At 35.4% G+C, this 20,615-nt stretch overlaps 1 protein-coding gene across 1 annotated transcript in view; it reads right to left on the bottom strand.

The window, feature by feature from the left end:
• Positions 1 to 20,615, bottom strand: part of LOC108507930 (attractin-like protein 1) — a gene marked incomplete at its 5' end in the record, with an annotated part of 367,858 nt that overhangs the window by 218,884 nt on the left and 128,359 nt on the right. The window contains one exon of the mRNA XM_017836299.1: positions 16,931 to 16,992. Coding sequence (XP_017691788.1) covers positions 16,931 to 16,992 — 62 coding nt within the window. The remainder of the gene's footprint in view (positions 1 to 16,930; positions 16,993 to 20,615) is intronic.

Raw genomic sequence — 20,615 nt, 5'->3', positions numbered from 1 at the left:
ACTATGCTGCAATGACTAGATAATTTAAGATATAGAAAATGGATCAATGGTAAACAGAGAATACAAAATTTAAATGGTCATAGATTTTGTCCACCATTTCTGACTCTCTAGTGGAGACTCTCAGTGATATCCAGAGATGTATAAATGCCTTTGCAATGTAGATGGTTTATGAAATTCTGACCCAGAGTACAGAGTGAATGACTTTCTGCATTTATCAATGTAAATCTTCCCAGTAAGAGAGTTGTCATGCTAAGAAACACTTAAAATCACAGCAGTCTAAGCATTATCAGGATTTTGTAGTCTCTAGAACAAAGAAATGAACCCCCCAAAAGATAATGACATAGCCTTGCACAGTTCCCCCTTCAGACCATGTGGAAGAAAATAGAAGGAAACGCTAAAAAAGCATGTTTGAAAATGAGAAACTTATCACTGGTGGCCTGTATTACAGGCTGAATGAAAGTTATCATCTTACTATTAGTTTGGAGACAATAAGCAATTAGAGAACAGATGAACTGAAGAGGAAGATGCCTTGAACATGTTTTATGCCCAATACAGCAGAGGAAAGTGGCCAAGAAAGGGCTGCAAGAGTCCAACAGGGCCTAGCAGGGAGGTCTAGACTAGGCAGATGCTCTTTCCAGAATGGCTCTGGGTAGTACAAAAAGAGAAATGCTGATTTAATAGAACACAGAAAAGAAAACTGCAAGGAATAATTACTGTCTGCATAACTATTTTTGCAAGGTAGAGAGTAAGTTTTTAACTTACAGAAGTGACATTTAGGTATACTTAATGCTGTTCACAGAACTGGCTGAGGAGAGAACAGTGTTTTCCATAGCCGAGAAATGAGTTTCTGTGTGTATGTTTAGGAGGCAAACTGAAAACTGTAAAGGAAATTAGAGGATATGTTGCTGCTTGGTATGTGCAAATCTAAATAAAATCTGTGGGTCTTTAAAGAAACTCAAATTACAAGAATAAATAGAGGGGAAAAGCTGTGAAATGTAACGGTCAGCATGTTTAGACTAGATGAATTAATGATGCATTTGTGCCTTAAGCTCTATGATTGCATTATAAATACACTATAGAATTTCATATTTTCATTATATATTAATGCCTATAAGTTACTTATTGTATGAAAATAGCAATTGTGTTCAAGTGAAATAATTTACGTATTTTTGCAGTGATGTAAAAGGAGCTATTTTCTGAACTAAATATAAATATTTTAGGGACCAATATTGTAAACGGGAGGTAAACAGAACAAAACAAAATCTGCCATCCTTTCCTATTTCTTGTCTCATTCTCTTATTATTTAACACGCAAAGAGAAATTAAAATCTAAGGGAAAAAAGTATGTAAACATTCATGTAAGAATGATTGTTGTTCCTATGATTTTACTTAAGCCTCTCATTTGCATAATAGTTCAATATAAATTTCCACATTGAATGAAAGCAAACTCTTTTTTGAACTTTACCTTCAGTCTAGTATACTTTAAACGAAAATAAAAAATTATGAAAGACTCTACTTTAAGCACCCATCACGTTTACTCATCTAATGACGGAGGACAAGACACAGCATCAGCAGACAGCTGAGTGTGAGGCAGCATCCTTAAGCTACCCCGGGTTAAGCCCACCCTGGGAGCAGCACATTTGGGCCAGCACAGTTTGTCAAGATTATGCTACCAGCTGTTCAACTGTCACAGTGCTCAAACGTGTGACAGACACGTCCTTTTGTAGGGGAGTGCCTGCATTGCTGGTTTAGCATGGATCTGGAGTGGACTTTTAAACAAACCCCTGATTGCCCCGTCAGACTATCTTGGTGATGCAGACATGATGCAGAAGCTCAACTGGAAGATGTGCAATGTGCACTCCAGACCCATGGCCTTTCAGTCCATGAAGCTAAACTAGAGGTAGTTCAATGCAAAAAAAAAAAAAAGCAAAAAAAAAACAAACAAAAAACCCAGAGCAAAAAACCCCCACACGATGCACTTGTGTGAGTGTCAGGTCCTCAGCACCATTTTACTCAACAGGTTATCTATTTATACACACTGCTCACTAACAGAAACATAAGCACACAAAAGTACTTTCACAAAAGTTATTTAGGTGCATAGCAGACTCATTTACTGCCCACATGTGTATATTTAGACATATTTTAAAAGCTCCGAGTCTTTTTATGAAGACAGGAGTTTGGCCATCAAGGCAACTATTGCTTCATTACTTGAATCTTGCTGTGCAGACACAATAGTTAAATATGCCTCTAGATCCACAAACCTCTTGCCCACTGACATCACTTTATTTTACAAGAGCACAGAAATGTACAGTTCCTTAATCAGCAATCTAAACAGTGGCCCTACACTGTATGGATGTTTCTCCTTTAAAATATGGTATTTTTAAACATGAGCAACAATTAATTATATTCGATAAAACAAACTTACGATAAGTCTTTTTAATGTAGACACATGCAAAGAAAAAAGTCTCATACCTACGTTAATGTTTTTAAACTAATACTGCAAAAGTTTTCTAACAGATCACATTAACTGTTTTTCTAAGAACTGCTTTCCTGACACATTATTTACTATATTTTTATTGGCAAATAGAGAACATTTTAATTGATACGCTATAAAGCAAGCACAATGCTAAAATAAAAATAACTGAACAATTATTTTTCTAACACCATGACTTTAAATAGCAATTATTGTCACAGCAATTGATTTCTCTCATTGTATTTGACAAGAACATTGTGTTTATGATTATGATGTGCTGGGTTCAGCCATCCTTGTGTTAACTACTATACACATGGCAAGCAGCTCCAAAGATTTCAACAGGATTATCTGAAGCACAAAGCACTGTAAACATAATATTAGGAGTCTGATAGGTATGACAGCAGTACAGATTTTTAAAAAATGTTTTTAATGATTAATTAAATTGCTCTAAATCATAAAGTTTTATAAACATCATTGTAAGTAGGACTGTTTCAGTGATTAGCAATTCCGAATGATTCTGGGAATTAAGTGTTATAATTATAAATTGTGTAAAGACTTAGAGGAATGTAGTCTTGGCTAGCAAAGAAGTAGGATGTGCATCTTCCAGTTCATGGTAATGCACTGTGTGGGGTCAGGGAAACCAATCTTGGCTGCAGAGCCAAGACATATCAGCCAGTAGTGCTGAATTCCCGGTCTAAGAGAGCTCTGGCTGGCTGGCACAGTCAGGGAAAGAAAGGCACAGCCGACTAAGCCAGCATTGCCATTGAGGTGATTCAGGAATGTCCTTCTCTTATTCTTGCTAATCAGGAGAAATACTACTGGCATCAGCAGCTCCATGCACTGGCTCCCACACTCCATTTTCCGGAATGATCAGCTCACAGCCCCAATCTTTCCCTCTTCAGCTACAAATGTTTCATTGCTGCACATCTTCAAATATGGCAGGGTTTTTTCCATCAGCCTGGATCTATGTTCTATTCTGAGATTTTTCCTACCTCTGTTGTTTTAACAAAGCAACAGTTCTCGAGTTTCAACTTTTCCCCTGCAGTTTCTTTATGAGGTAAAAGAATCCAAGGGAAATTTAATTCAAATGTGAGCCTTATAATCCAAAAGCCATACAAAGGGTTCGAGCACCCAGCTCTTGCTTTCCAAATTGCAAATTGAAATAAATGTCTGAATCTGAAGTAAATTACCTACAATGGTATTTAAATCTTCAAATATTACCAAAAATAATTTAAATGCAAATTTGTATTTATTTATTTGTGTCTCAAATGGAATTCACACCAGTTAAATTCACACCTTTCAAGTTCATTTGAAACTAATTACATGGATAATTCTTCTTATCCAGATGACTGATTAAAATGTTATTTTTGGATGCAGTCCTGAAAATCCATATATTCCTGTAAATAATTCTTGCATGAAGTGTCTCATGGAAGTCACACAACTGCCTTTAAAATCCCCTTCTCACATGTCCACAACTACCAACCTTATAAAAAACCAGTTTAATAGTTAAAAAGAAAAATATATGGCCTTCTACTAATCTAGTCTTTCAAGCAGAACACTATGTTTGGTAAGAATGCAAGAAAAAGGATATCCATGTTAGATTTGTTTTACTGTGTCATGGTTGATTAACCAGGAACAGCATCTGCACGAAGATACAGTTCATAAAATTACTGACCAAGGTTTTAAGTTAAAGATTTACAAACATTACAAGAGTGTAATGGAAATATCTTAGCTCATGAATTAAAACTATCTATTAATATATGGAGAGTCAACTGAAAACATTTTTCTTTAAAATATGCAAAACTGATCTGTTTGCCCTTTTCCTTTCCCTTGCTGTTCACACAGCAAAGGAATTGCCATGAACATCTCTGCAGTTATAGAAAACACTAATATATAGTTATTCTAAGGTGAGAAAAGGCTGTATCAGTTAAAAAAAAAAAAGAAAATACAAAAGAATAGGTTTTAATGATTTCAGATACCTGCTTTTCAAAACAGTGCTCTCCAAGGCCAGCCTAACACCTGTCAAATCTCATCACTACAGACAATTTGCTAAACCCCAAGGAAACATCAAACATTTGTGAAGATTTCCACCCAGAATCAGAACAGTTCCTTTAACTGAGGAGAGCAGGAGGACACGTCTAAAGAATTTCCTATTCCTAGTTTAGGAAAATACTGCATCTGTCTCTTAGAATCACACACAAACTGAATACTTCTGTCTGGAAACAGATGTAACTGGTACCTGTTCTCAGAATAAAATACAAAGAAGAAAGGTTGAGTTGGAGCCACGGACAGATTGCTTGGGCTGCTGAGTAAAAATTCAGTTCAGAAAGTAAGACAACACATTCTCTTTCCCCAGCAGATGAGATATTGATCATTGATGATCCCAAGCTTTATAAATAAAATATTTCCGAGACAATGGGTTAGGGGGAACCTTACTCTTGTGTAATAAATCCCTGATTTTCTGTGCATTAGAACCAAATGTTTTTGTGAACGAAAGGAGTTTGGCAGACCAGCATAACAGATCTTTCTACAGAATTTCATCTTCCACACAGTAGATGGATATGAAGATGAAAATTTACTTCTATCTTGGAGGACTATTATTGACTATGGCAGGAAGACTGTACAGGAATTCCTCAGAAAGTAGCTCATTTCCTGGTTTTATGAAGAAAATTACCTGGAAAACATAGGGCTGTTTTAACTTAGGTTAAAGTAAAGAAACCTACTAAAATCTCAGACCATTGATCTTTACAGATCACACAGCTGCATCATGACGCTGGCCACCAAATGGCACACTCAAACATGAGCAAATAAGGGATGTCTTTTAAAAGTGATAGATAGTGCCTAAATCTCAGAACTTGCAATAACATTTTTTGAATCAGTAGTACTCTGGAGGATGTTGAATTTTATATCCTCTAGCAGTATCTGACCCAAACATCATTTCTCATAGCGTATGACCTGTGTTACAGCTATATCTTATAAAATATTAAAAGTAAAGCCCCTTTAAGAAATCATCTCATAAATCTTTTCAAATACCAAATCAAACAATTTATTCCAACTTCACAAAGGTAGCATTAGCTTTTAGGTACTTCCTGAACAACTCTAATCTGGCTGTGATCATGAGATGATACCATCAACCTGTTGCAGCTGAATTCTGTTGCACAGTTTGTACTATTTTCTTTTTTGAGCAATTCTCCTTAACCAACCATTAGGCCATCAAAAACTGCCCAGCCAAACAACAACCAAAAAGTAAGGAAGAACACGTGTGATCCAAGCTCAGTATTACTTCCACAAGGTAAGTCTGAATTATCCCAATTATACTATTTTCTAAAATATCCAAGAAGTTTGCACCACTGAAGCCTGGACCATTTACGTATGCACACTTCGACTCCACTCAAAAAAATTTCCAGTATACCTGTGTGAAATATATGTGAGTATACATTTGATACATATAAAAATAAAACATAATAAAATAATGTATGTATTGTGGGAGAAGAACGGGACTTTTAGAATATGATCATTTTAGTACTTAAAAAAGTAGTAAAATAAATAACAACAAAAACCAAAGACAAGTCTGTGAGCTGCCTCTACTCAAGTACTTGTACCGAAAACACCTGTATGCTGTGGGGCAGCACGGTATTCATGGTAGGCAATCATGGATTCACCCAAGCACCCACACTTAGCAGCACAATGCATTGCCTGTGTATACAATAAAGTGTAAACAAAGGTTTAGATCCCCAGGCTGAGGTTCTCCAGTTCTTTTGCATGTGAAGTGTAACTTGTTTGGGAAGTAATGAAGATGTATTGTACTAAAAGATGCTTGTTGCCTTTCAGTGCCCCAGGGGCTGTGGTAAATGTCTGTGATGGGAGCAGCCTTTCTGTTTTGAGACTGGTTTTGGCAGTGGAGATCTGTAACACTGCACAGGAAACAGAATGATGGTCATGGGCAGAGGAAAGTAGTACCCCTGTGCCACAGAGCTTTCTGACTGGTTTCCAGAGGACCACTGCTGCTGATATAGCCCAGGACTTATGGGCTGCTATACATCAGTTAAAAGAAATATATGAAAGGGAAATGAGCCTTAAAACCCAAGACGCTTCCAAAAGCATGCTCTAAGTCTCCAGAGCAGCACTTTATAATGGGTATTAGAAACATAAGAAAAATAGTTTTGTTGAGGAATACGAGCAAATTAAATAAAATTATAAACTAAAACATCAATAATGGTATTAATAAAGCTTCCCAATTTAAGCTCTGAATGCATAATAGAAAACAGAGAGACTGAAGCATCAATGATGTCAACTGCATTTTATATAAATTATGTTTTAAAGTACGTAGTGGCAATGAAATATCAATATAATACATACTGGTTTATTACTAAGAACAGCTACTATGTTCATGTAAAATAATTTACTAATATATATTGAATCCAGAAAAGCAACTTAATCCTTCCACTCCTGAGTCATAAACTCCTATAATAGCTTCAAATCATCTCTGACAACTGTCTGGGTAAAACCTGAGTTTATTGGTCTTTCCTGTGCAATGAAACATCCTCTGGAAAGTAAGGAAGAAAGAAATGTTTGAATGGGGAACTTGTAATTTACAGGAAAAATTACTATGAAAAAAAGTATTGATCTTTTTCCATTAAGTACATGTACCAAAATCTTATAGAGGAGGGAGGGGGATATTAAATAACCTTATTAAAGAAAATAATTATTAAAAAGTAACTATAGAAATGCACACATACATATTTTATATTTCTATTTTCCTACATACATAATTCATGTAATATATACATAAAGTTGTGTTTTCATCTTAAATATACCACAAGCCATACCAAAAGCTACTAAAGTATGAATGAATGTTCAGTTATACAAACAGCCTGTTGTCCTAGTTAGGACAGCTGAGATCAGTTCATCATGGTATGGGTGTAACCCAAAACTGTGTATTCTATAGCCTTCCATGCCATTTCCCAGAAGCTGTTGTCAATAGACTATTCACACCCTCCGCCCATAGAGCCTGACTCCTCAGGCTATAAACTAGGTGTTAAGAGGCCTGTGAGATAGGAGGATGCTCTTGTCCTCACACTCTTTGTGGAACTCCCTGCCCTGAGGGAAGCACTGAGCATTCCTGCCTGAACTGGAGGATAGATAATCTTGGAGTCTTGGAACATTTTTAACCACTCCTGGGATCCAGAGGAAGACTGCAGCTCATCGCTCTCAACCAGACTTAGACCACCACCCTCAGCTGGACTGCAATCACCACTTTTGACCAGACTGCAACAGCTCTCCCACCAGCAGGTTTTTCCCCTCTCCCTTTACTTTGGACTCAAGCGGGGCCCAAGGAACACCACTTTGTTCATGCCCCAGGGTACTGAGTTATACATTTGGGTTTTGTGGGTTAAGGCCAATTGTTTGTTTGTATGATTGTACTTACTGTATTATTTTAATAAATTGTTATTCTGACTTATAATCTCTCCTTTGAGTTGAGTTCATTTCCCCTGCTGGTTAACTCTTAAACCAGCACACCTGTATACAACTAAAAAGGGAAAATGGATACAGTATACATCAAGATGCTATCCAGAAGACCAATATTCCCATTTAATTCTGCCAATACAATATCAGACTAAAGTGAACCATATAAAAGGACTCTGAAATATATTAGGCAATAAAGCTTTAGATGTGAACTTTAACTCTCAGTAGTTCTTCCTTTCACCTCTTTGAAGAAGCAAATAAAAAAGATTTACAATCAAAGGGGTTTAATCTCACGTAAACTGAAATTAATCTCCAAAGAATAAATAGAACATCACACCCATAAGGTGTGATTATGTTTCTTTTACTCATTGAAAAGACTTTCATATTTCATATAGTTTTATGGGTTTGCCCTTCATGGGTGAAATACTCTATATTTCTCTCAACAAGTGATGTTGTATGTAAAAAAAACCAACCCAGAACTAAAAAGAAAATAAAAATAATTTATGACCATTGAATCTGTGGGCAAATCATGAAATATAGAATTCAATATTTTCTGCAGTAGGTTTCCAGAACCATTAGAAATTGAACATATTGTTTCTATTTCAAAATGGTTGTGCTTTCACTTCTGCTTTTTTGCAATGTTTTTGCTGATTTCTACTAATTCAGAATTAATACATAATGGGGGAAAAATTACTCTTTTATTCTAATTACTGTCAATTAGTGAATTTGAGGAAGAAGAACTGTCACCAAAGCCAAATTTCAGCAGCCTTCCCAATCAAAAGATTCACATTATTTCAGGGTTTTTTTTATGTTTTTCCTGATTCTTATCTTTCACTGCACTCTCAAGTAAAACTGTTATTCTCTGATAATAAATCACAGACACATAAAATGCATTTAGAAAGTCACACACCATGTGAGCATTGTTTAGCATAATAGACTCAAATATAATCAATAGATTTACACATTGCTAAAGAACTTTTCCCTTCATTATGTAACATTTTCAATACTTTTTCCAAAGAGGCTAATATAGTTGAAGGGGTAGGGGTAAAAAAATCATAACATTCCTTATTAAAGCTCTATTAACATGGAATTTTTCTGAAGAACAGATGGAGATTTTAGGCGTCCAGGCCAAAGAAGCATCATTCAAGAACACTAAAAATTCTGTAATCGTACTGGATAAAGAGTACAAAACCCAATTCTCCTCAACCTGATATTTAGAATTTCAATTGAAAAAACTCAAAATATATTAAAAAAGAAATATAATTTAGAAACTTTCATGCGTTTTCCTAAAATATCACAAAAAATTACAGAAAACTTCGAAAACCGACTATGACATAGAATACAATTGGGCCACATATGCAGATTAAATTCAGATTAAAAACTTAAATAGATTACCTAATTGCTTTTTACTGTGTTATTCTTAGTGCAGCTTTTAGAGTCCACAGCAGAATTTCCATAATTTTGCTTCTTATTGACAAGACATAGCATCCCCACCTTGAATCCCAAGAGATAAATCAAAAAAACCCACAAAGCCTTCCACACAAAGTGCTTCATTTGGTACCAGGAAAATTTACTGGAATGTTTTTTATTAGTATCTCAGTAAATAAATTTTATTAGATTAATTCCTGTGAATTCAGATGTCTCTTCTCAAAATTAATAATTAGAAGTAATACTTTAGCACCTATAAAAATCACAGCATAACACAGAGTCTAGCACTCTCTTTTCTCTCTTTCTGTGATATATTACAAGTGAACACAGGGGCCCTGAATACTTCTCTACTGCCATAAACAGATTGCTCATTTTTTCGATGTCACTCACTCCACAACATGCCACACCGACCACGTCTGCAGAGACAGGCTGGCACCGTGCTTGATAAAGCTGCTTGTCACTTGCTGTAATGGTCAATGACATTATTGCCTGAAGGAAAACACTAATATTTGTACTTCCTTTATTTTTGGTTATTATTTTCCTTCATCAGCTTTCACCTCACTTCACTGTATACTTATATCTGGAAACAAACTTCTGAAGTTAACTGGTAAATGTCATAAGAAAACTGAATTCCTTCTCTTTTGAATTAAAATGACAAAAGCAAAATTTCAAGCCCATTTATCACAGACGAAAACCTGTTCTAGTTCTTTTGTTTAAAGCATGGTGGACTGGAGTATCATAAAAAAAAGTGACCAGGATTAAGGAGTCTAGGAGAAAAATAGCTGTGAGCGCCAATGTTCTTTTAGTGTAAGAAAACAATTGACTAATCGGATTTAAGAAAATACAGCACAAAATGTAGGAAACCAAAACAAACACAGCGTGAATTATCTACGATGCTTCTTAGGATAAAAAATATAATGCAGCTGTAAAAAGACATATCCTTGTAAGGAGAATATGCCAGAGCTGCCTAAGAGTAAGAGAGCCCACAAAGCACTGAGTCTTAAAAAAAAATACATGTTTTCTTCAGGGTCTTGAGAAGTGTGTTTCAGGTGCCACCTTCAGAGACCTCTGTGGTGAATACTACCACAGAAGTGGCAGCTTTGGTTCCAATGAGATTTTATAAAAGAAGAAGTGGTGACAAGATGGTTTTTGGAGTGCTAGGCTACAGCACCACACATGATGAAGAGTGCAATTTAAGATTTTCTCTTTTTTCTCTCCCTAAAAAAGACTAGGGGGAAAAAAATTCTTTCAAATCCTTTTACTGTTATACAAGTCTTCACCCTACAACTACCCTCTGCACTTAAGCAATTCCAGAACTTATTTCTAGTTATTATGAACTGAGGAGAAATTGGGATTGAGCACTCCAGGAGGCACAACAAACAGCTCTCACTTTATGTATTTGATACATAAAGGAAGTGAGTATTCAAAAATTTCAATAGACCTACTTGAAAGAAGGAAAAAGCCACACCTGTTTTACATCAAGCAAGAACATAGGCCACCTTCAGATATCTGAGCAACTGTTTCCTATTTTGAGGAACAGTGTCTGTTGAAATCAAAATATGGCAAGCTCTAGTACACTCAAATGCCCTCCAAATGACTCAAAGGAAAAACATAGAAAGAAGAAAAAGAACAAAATAATGGAACACATTTCTGTTCACTGGTGGATTAAATTACTCATCCGTTGTTTTGAAGAGCAACTGTTCCAATGGTACGGGGGAATCTCCTTTGCCTGCAGGCCAATAACAGTGGCTGCCTTCTCAGGAAATATGAATGCATCAAATAAGTCTACAGTAATGACAAAGATTCTGTGTGATTCAGAGAGTGGAAGACATAAAGCTATAGTCAAAATTTCAAAACAAACATTTAAAAAAAGGAAACCCAACTCAAGATTGTCCACCACAGTATAGATGTGCTTGTCCCAGTGGAAGTCAAACAGCTATTTGCTTCTAAGTGAGGTGAAAACTGTTTAACGCATCACTGAGTAAAAATCAATTTTATTTTAGCCCCAAATGTAAAATCCATTTTGCTAAGATGACTTGATTTTCATGTTACCATAAAATATTCTAATTTAGATTTATAAGGCTTCTACATTTTCCGAGGACACAGCCATGGTGAATGAGATCTGATCCTGATATAGTGTTTTGTCTTTCTTATGGAGATCAATATGTGATCTCATGAAGATAAGCATGCCAAAATCTAGCACTAATTTATCATCCTTCATTTTAATAAAAACAAAACATGAAACCAGGCATACAGAGCAAAGAATGCTGGTAGGGAGAAAGAATTCTCCCATTGCAAATTTACACCCAGGACAGCAGATTCAAGCTCTGCAGCTCTCAGGAGCTCTGACACAACCCCTTGAAATGCAGCCACCAGTCCCACTGCAGGAAGCACAACTGAAGGGACTGTTCAGAGATTTTTGGCACACAGTCGTACATATGGGGTTAATAAACCTGGTTCTTCAGTATCTGCTGAAATTCCTATTGTAGCTCATGCTTGTCCTTACCTTAATGCCCATCTTCTCCTCCTGCAATAAACACTAGGTATATTTTGAATATTGTTTTCTCTCACTTATACTGCTTACAGAAAGATTTATCAGAAAGAATGTACTCCTGATCCTAAATGACCATAATTTTTTATGGAATTTCTAAAAGCACACAGAAAACAAACTATCAAACTATTTAACAGTGCTCTACTTATTAAAAATTTAAAATTCTTTAATTCATAATAGTAAGGAGATGTGTTATAAAAGTGACTAAAGTATAGTACTCCATTCAGATATAAAATCCACTGTTGCCAGCTCCACCCAAAGTGCCAGAGACAACGGAAGGAATAGTTCTGGGAGCATAAGGATGTGTGCTTAGAGAAAGTGCTGATTGGTTAGTAGTTGGTACCATGTATTTGAAGCAGGCTTTAAAAAAGTAGTTATGACAGTAGCAGATGCATATAATTTCCTATCACAAGTATATTAACAGCTAACCTTTGTTATCTGCACTGATTTCATGCTTGCCTGGTTTCTGATTATGAGCTAAAAACACATTTCTTACCAAAACTCCTGCTTAAGATTATTAATACAAACAATTTTCCAAGAAATGCATGAGTATTATTATAAATTCTGTCATACTGTTAAAATTTTATTTAAAAGCATATTAAGAAATCAAGTGTTTATTGGCTCTCAATTCTGGATTTACTCAAATCATATATAATAAAAATTAAGAATTATTGAACAGTCAATTTTTATACATGATAAAACATGATCTAAAAAAAAAATAAATAATGTTCTCAGAAAATAAAGCTACTTCTTATACAATTATGCAATGCCAAAAAGTGTTCTGGCACCTACTATATAAAAACCATATATTCATGTAAGGCTTGAAAACACTAAAAATGTTTTTATCACTTATAGTTTAAGGAAAAAAGCTCCAAACTTTAGCGTATTAAGTGTTTTACTGGTCAGGGTAATACAGGAACAGACTTTCTTTAACTGTGGGTACTGTATTTCTTCAGTGTAAGAAGAATAATCATTCACATTTGCTGCCTGTGAAATTTCCTAATGAGATCTGTGCTTCTTCAAAGCAAGTGGAAAAAAAAGTCAGACACTTCTCCATTTGTGTGACAGCTAAAAGTCTTCAAGGCACTGAGTAAAGCAACACAGATGCCAAACTTTCTGTAAGACAGTTAGTAACCTGTTCCTACTCTTACATAACTGATTGCATTTTTACTCTAGAGAAAAGGTCATTGAACCAGTAGACACAATAAAACCTTCCAGGAGAAAGATAATGAAATTAAATAAGGTAGGGTTTTTAACTATTCATATCATGGTCTGGAGAACTACAGCTTCAAAAATATTCTGCTTATTTTTTCAAAATAACTTTTATTTCTATAACTTTTTTGTTCTAGGGTATAGAATATCAGTATCTTGGTAGACCAAGCATTAATTGCAGAGCTAATCATAGAGTTTTTGCTGTTATGTATAGTTTTAAATAAAGTTCTTACAGAACAATAGTTTTAAAAGAGTTCATCTTGATACATCAGGACAGTTCTAAAAATGCTTGTTATTTTGATGTCTCTGATTCAAGCAGTAAAATGTTCATTTCTTCTTTTAGTTTGGAACACACAGTTTTAAACTATACTTTTGAATGGTTATTGAAAAGCTGTTCCTGTCAAATTAACCTATTTGCTGCTTTGGTTAAGCAGCCAGGGTGAATAGCATTATGTCACATCCTCAGAAACATGAGAAATACGATATTAGAGGGGAGAAATGCAAACGTACGTTTATCAAAGCATGTTGAAATACGTTTTGTTGTCAACCACATCCAAATTATCTTTAAACACAATTATTTTCTCAATCAATAATCCTAGTAAATATGACCTGGGTTATTACTGTTACCAACATAATTTGGCACAGTCATAATACACCACATTCCTACTCAATAAACAAAGGAAAACAAATTCCCACAAACAAACAAAACTAAAAACACACAAAAAAAGAAAGAAAGAAACAAACTCTTATTAAAATAATTCTTTTAGACTACAAATCTTTGAAACAAAATTTTCAGATAAGGGCTCAAACACTATCAACTAATATGGAAATGTAGTGGGTTGACCCTGGCCAGATACCAGGTACCCACTAAAGCTGCTCTCTCACTCTCCCTCTGCAACTGGACAGAGGAGAGAGAAAAAAAACAGCCAAGGATTCAAGAGTAGAGATAAGAGCTGGGAGAGGTCAGTGACTGATTACTTTCATAGGCAAAACAAGACTCAAAGTGGGGATAGTACTTATATTTATTACTAACAGGATAAGAGCCAAAGAGTGAGAAATAAAACAGTCTTAAAAACACCTTCCCCCCCACCCCTCCTTCCTTCCATGTTCTCCCTCCTCCCCCCCAGTGGTGCAGGGGGATGGGGAATGGGGGTTATGGTCAGTTGTTGTTTCTGCAGCTGCTCAGGGAGAGGAGTTGGAGTCCTTCCCCTGCTCCCATGGGGTCCTTGCAAAATTCGCTCTTCATTGTCCTGCGACTTTACTTCCCGCAACATACAACTCAAAACACAGATCACCTTTCCCCCAAGGTAAAATCTCCTTGAGGCACACACCAAGTCTCCCCATCTTCCCTCATTACCCACCAGGTACACCCTGGTCCCTGAGCAAAGACAATCCCACGGGTTTGTCCTTTGGGTACAACTTTGTCCACTAGCATGAAAAAAACATAAATCAGTTATTGCTATGATTTGCAGTTATAAATATTCTTCAGGTTGTTCAGAATGGTGATCCTGTAGAAATAACATCCAATTTAATGGCTACTGAAAGTTTTAATGGTGTCTAGACTGGAAACTTTTCATTCTGGTTTTCTGTAAAGGGCACACTAAGTACTTTCCCTACATTTACTTACAACACATTGCAACTAATAGTCCAGTGACAATAGTTGCTTCTTTGGATCATCTACATGGACTGACTGACTGCTAGCTCTGCTGTCAGTGAGGATCCCATGCTCACAGCTGTTATGCATTGGGAATGTCACTGGGATATTACCCATGATTGGTTTGGTTCTGTGATAAGAGAATCAATGCACTTTAACACCTGTCAAAACCCCATGTCCACGGGCATAACACTGAAAGAAAGATACACAGGAGGTACTGGCTCATGTCTTGGAAAGAGCCAGTTAGCCAAGCAATAGGCCTGAGTTAATCTTGAGAATGCAACACAATTAATAACTTCTTCATGCAGTCATTTAATTCAGAACCAACTCAAATTCTCCTCTCCCTTCTCTTCCCCTCTCAGGTCCTGCTTTGCAAATTGTGCTATTCTTTTTGCCTCTATGTTTTTCTTAGAAACACAGTATGAGAGCTCCAGTTCCTAGACATCCTACCTATCGCTACAGACACCTTCATACCAATTCAAATGTAGAAGGGTACAATACAACCTTACATCAATATTTTAAAATATTTTTTTTTTGTCAAACACTCTATTTCTCATTATAACCATGAAACCTTAGCCTGATTTGTATGTTTTTGGAGGGTTCCCTGTCATTAAGGTTTGTACCTTGCTTGGATCATTGCAATGCTCTACTCACAGCATTTCCTGATTCCTTTACATATTTCTGCAACTAGGTTCCAAAGGTGGACTATTAACGTTACACTGCAAGGCCCTGTTGAACTGAGTGCCAGCTGCAAGCCTTGGTTAGGTAATTAGACTGAGGCTGAGCCAAAGACAGTGGTAGGGTAGCTGACAGCTATCCTACAGTCTTTCTCTCTCTAAGGGGGATTACATTTGCCTTGGTTTCCAATTAGCTTACTGTTCAGGCAGACAGATTTCTTCTTTCATCAGGATCATGATGAGTTTGCATTTACACAGAACAAGCCGCATGAGACAGACAATCACACCAGGATAGGTAATGCACTGTATCCATAGAGATGGCTTCACCATCAAAGAGCCTATAGTTTACCTTTTCTAAGGTAATGCTCTATGCATTAGGGCATAGAGCACAAACAACTGCTTTTAGTCTACCTCTGCTATTTGTGATTGGGTCCCTCTGTTCTTTCATACTTGGACAGACTTTGCTTTCTTCTAGATGAGTTCATAATCTTAAGGTTTGCATAATTTTTTAGATATTGATGGCCTCCCAGAAAAAAAAGAAGAAAAACCCCAAAACACGAAAAACCCCAACAACCAAACACTTAAAATCCCAAACACTACTAGACTGATCTTTAGGCATGAGCATTTTATTGCTCTGTTTTCGGTGATTGAGGAAAAACGGGGTATTTCACATCAGCTACTAAACCCCTCTCCATTAGCCAATATATTTGGCACAGAAAACTTCAGGCTCTGCTCATTTCTGTTTGCATTTTGGTGACAGCAATAAACAGACTGGTCTGTTCACAGTATTTAAGAGTCTGATTCATCAGGTACAGTTCCTCAGAGCACAGTGATTGAAGTAAACAGAAAAGGTGTACTGTGAACTTGTGAAATAAAGGCATGGCGGTTCTAGAAATACAGAAAGTCTGATGAATGTATTTGTCACTGTTCATACTTCGTGTACACTTCATGGTTATTGGGGAATATCTTCACAGCAAGATTTCAAAGCACTGTAACTAATCCATGTATATTCAAGTTTGTGACATTTTATAAGACAGTGGAACTTTCAAGAAGTCTTTTAGAGGAGTTTTGTTCAGATCCCAGAATAGTTGTCCATTTGCAGTTGAAGCCCATTCCTACATTGCTGCCACAACCAAATCTCAGGCATCACCTACTGCCTTTCACAATTAATCTCTAACACATGAAAGCATTAGTAGTGATTTGGTGTGCTTTATTAAAAATAATAGAGCCATCATTTTCAATAATTCTTTTAAAGTGTTTATAAAAGAATCACACACATAAATGACTTATTTGAGTTTAGCTGACTTCTCTTAATCACTGTGATATATAGCAAAAATCTTTATGAAGTGTGAAGACTGAACCACTGAATATGAAATGCATGAAAGATTCCAGCAGCTGCCTGGTTAAGACACAGGTTCGATGGTCAAGAATCATCACGATTTCAGTCAGAAGATAGAAAAAGCAATTTACCTGAAGAAGGTGACAAAGAACTGCACCAGATCCATGATAGTATTGTGCTGTGAGAAGGCAATCTGCAAATAAAATAGAAGTAAATTACAACACTTTCAGACTCAACAGCTCTTTTTAGGCCAGGGTTTTATGGCTCTGTGGGTGATTAGTTTCAAGTGTAATTTCAGTCTAGCATGCACACACCTGCATTTATCATAAAGTGAGATGAGCAACTAATCCCCATATCTCTGCTGGTGTCAAAATGCAAACAGCGGAATATAGCTTTTTTACTGAAGTAAAGTTAATAGAAATATCTGCTTAATGAACAATAAAAACAATATAAAAACATATAAAACCAAGATGCAAAATATTAAGAAATCATATTTTTATAAATTGAGTTCTTTTTAGTCAACTGTTTTGACTATCACCATTTTCCACTTTAATAACAACACTGAAACAAGGTTTTAGAGAAGACAAACAACATATAATGCTTAAAATTAATAATTGCATAATATTAAAATTAATGCATGTGTTAACTTAATAAAAAAAGATAAATTTGGTGCATAAAAAACCAGTTTCAAAGCAAATTACTTTAAAGACAAAGTAATAAATATTCTTTTGGGCTACATTCTTAGAGCCTCACCAGAGCATGCATTAGTTCAGCTCCTTGCTGTAATTTTTCATGAAGATTTAAGAATTATCTCTAAGAGAGCATATACAAGCAGACATTCACACTTGCATGCAATACAGCCTATAATTACTATTATAACTAAGAAAAGTACTTAATATTTAAGTAATATCTACAAATATCCATAAGTCCCTGCCTTGCTCAGTTTTTCAGTCTATAATTATCAAAATGAAGACATACAGAACCTTCTACTTTGAATTGTACAGTCTGTTCAAGTAATGGTTGTTTTTAGAGATCTTTGTGCATTTAAGATCTGATCTTGACTAGTAATTACACCAAATTACTCTGATTCCCTTTCACAACTGACGTGAACTTCTGAAATGATACCTCATGATACTCAAAAAGCTACTTTTTTTCTCTCTTTTTATTTTAGAGCAAAGCTGAAATGTGAACTTCAGTATTATAATGGTGTTACTGTGCCTTGTGCCAGCCAAACACAGCTAAACATAAATCAGATTACTTAAAAGCTTAAGGAAGGAACAGTATGTAAACAGCATCATTTCAGAATTAAGCATAGGGAGCACCATCACAAAAATAGATCTCTGAAATGTAATTTCCCCTTTCTCTTCAGTAATTCCACAATTCCAAGCAATGAAAAAAATTTTAGGAGCTCTGGAATTCAGTACAGAAAGTGGATATTTCAAATTTCTCAGCCCAAAATATCATGAAAGACACTTCATAAAGGAATCAGAATATTATTTAGTGTATTAAACTTCTAGAGTGCTATCATCTGCCTCCTCTCTAGAGAGGATATGTTCCTAGATGTGCATAGGTTAAGTAGATTGCTATGCTTGAATAAGAGTAAAATCTGCATTCTGGCCTGGCATCCTGTGGGAAGACAAGAAGCTGAGTACCATTTAGGAATTAAGTAGGAGAGAGAAAAAAAATCTGACTCAGTACTTGAGTTAAATCAACAAATGTTTTCATATATGTCCAATATAAGCAGAAATTTTTAATTCTCAGAAACTTTAACTTAGGCTACTCTCATGATGCATACTGTACCAAAATGAAGAGAAATTAGGGAGTAAAAATCTGAAAAAGTTGAAGAGAAATTACAGAGTGAGCAAAATTGTCAAAATATTTGTTAATGGCAACATAACTTTTATTTTATGCAGAAAAGATAGCATCTGAGAAAAGACTAGAAGATTTCTTTGGCCCAATACAAAACACATATAAAACATAAGCAATTGTTTATGTATACCTTATAAAAAAAACAAATGCTTTCCAAATTCAATTTTTTATTTTAAATGCAGGATGGATTTCCTTCAAATACTGTGTGGTGTTCAACTTAACTGCTGGTATTTCCAGAATGTTTTTTAAAAGTACCATACTTCAGATAATGAACTAATACAAGGAGAAAAAAACATGCCCATGTTCACAGAGTTTGCCTTTTGTGACCCCTTAAAAAGCTCTTAAAAAAGACCATTTAGATTTTGCATTACTTGGATTATTTTCATTCAAAGTGTCAGAGCTCCATAACAGCATCTGTGAGTCTGGAAACAACTACAGTCAAGGGAAAGTTTGCAATCAAAACCTGCAACCCAATCACAATCATATCAGGAAAGTTTTACCTCAAATTCTTCTAAGAAACTATAGTGCCTTAATATCCCTTTTTCAATACACAGCAAATATTGATTTTATATACCTATTAATGATTAAATGATTTGAATATTCCCAAACTCAAGATGGGATTAATCATTTTTGCACAAAAATGGACACAGAAGGAATGATTTTACAATTTCCAACTTCTGTTAATCTAATCATCTACTCAAGATAATTGCAATGTTTTTTGCTGGAGTTCATGTTTGCAAAACCTATGGAAGAACACCTGTCTGTAAAACTTGCTTGTTTGGTTGTATGGAATTTTCTTGAAAGTACTCCTATTTTAAAGCAAAAACATGGTTAAATATGAAGTTCCATCCCAGAAGTAATTTCCAGTTTTAATCAGACACCTTCTAATAATTGCATTACAGTTTATGTTCAAAAGATGAACTACAGCATTTTCTAAAGAAACGGTACATGCATCTTAGACTAATTTCAACACAGAATATTAACAAAAAGAATATATATTTTAATTATAAGTAGATCACAAAGAAGCAAGCAAATATCAGGAACCTAAGCCTGATACAAAGAAACAGAATACAATTAAAAAGATTTATTTCCATGAGGTTTTCATATAGATATGAATGTTATTGTCTTTTTGCTTGTGCCTACATAGATAAGGGACAAGACAAGGAAAATTCTTTCAGCCCCAGGTTTTCACTTTGGACTTAAGAGATACTGAAGACAAATATCTCCATTGTTAATTTTTATCATGCCTAAATAGCCTTCAGTTTCCTCAAAATATCTAACAAGCTTGTGGATCCCACAAATACTATCTCTATCTTCTCTTATAAATGAAGATGAAGATAAATATCCTTTCCATCATTACCTATAGAATAGAATCAAGTGCCATGTGGAATATAATTTTTTATGGCAAAGGATAACCCCCACGAGTTAACACAGAATTTCCAGCATAAACCGATTTCCCTTGAAGAAAGAGGAACAAAATTTCTGCTTTAACACTGAAAAATGGAAGTAGGATTACTTATAATACTGTAAAACATTATTTGAAATACAGCTTCAGGTGCAGATTCTAATTCTTTCGTTCATTAGCATCAGATTTCTAAAAGAAAAGTTAGGACAGACATTAATGTGGCAGCTACAGATATGGGTAGAGGTGCAGAGATATTTCAGTAACCTCCCACGATCTCTTTTTTTGTTCAAAGCCAAGATAATAGACAGCCATTTATCATAAATATTTTCAAACAATTTTCTCACCTTTACAGGAACCACTGGAAAACTTCTCATCAACTACAACAGTTGAAGTTCTTTTCCCTGTTTGTCTATAGGTCAAAGCTTTCATTGACTTTATGATCCAATACTGGGACAGAAAAATTGTTGTTTTAAAGCACAAATAATGACAGGTTTTGCAGAAATCTACAAAATGGATATTTATTTTACTTAAATACTCTGCTA

The sequence above is a fragment of the Lepidothrix coronata genome, unplaced genomic scaffold (assembly GCF_001604755.1).
Source record: "Lepidothrix coronata isolate B3197 unplaced genomic scaffold, Lepidothrix_coronata-1.0 Scaffold275, whole genome shotgun sequence".
Lineage (NCBI taxonomy): Eukaryota > Metazoa > Chordata > Aves > Passeriformes > Pipridae > Lepidothrix > Lepidothrix coronata.
The sequence above is the reverse complement of the archived record's forward strand: the minus strand, read 5'-3'. Positions and strand labels throughout refer to the sequence as shown.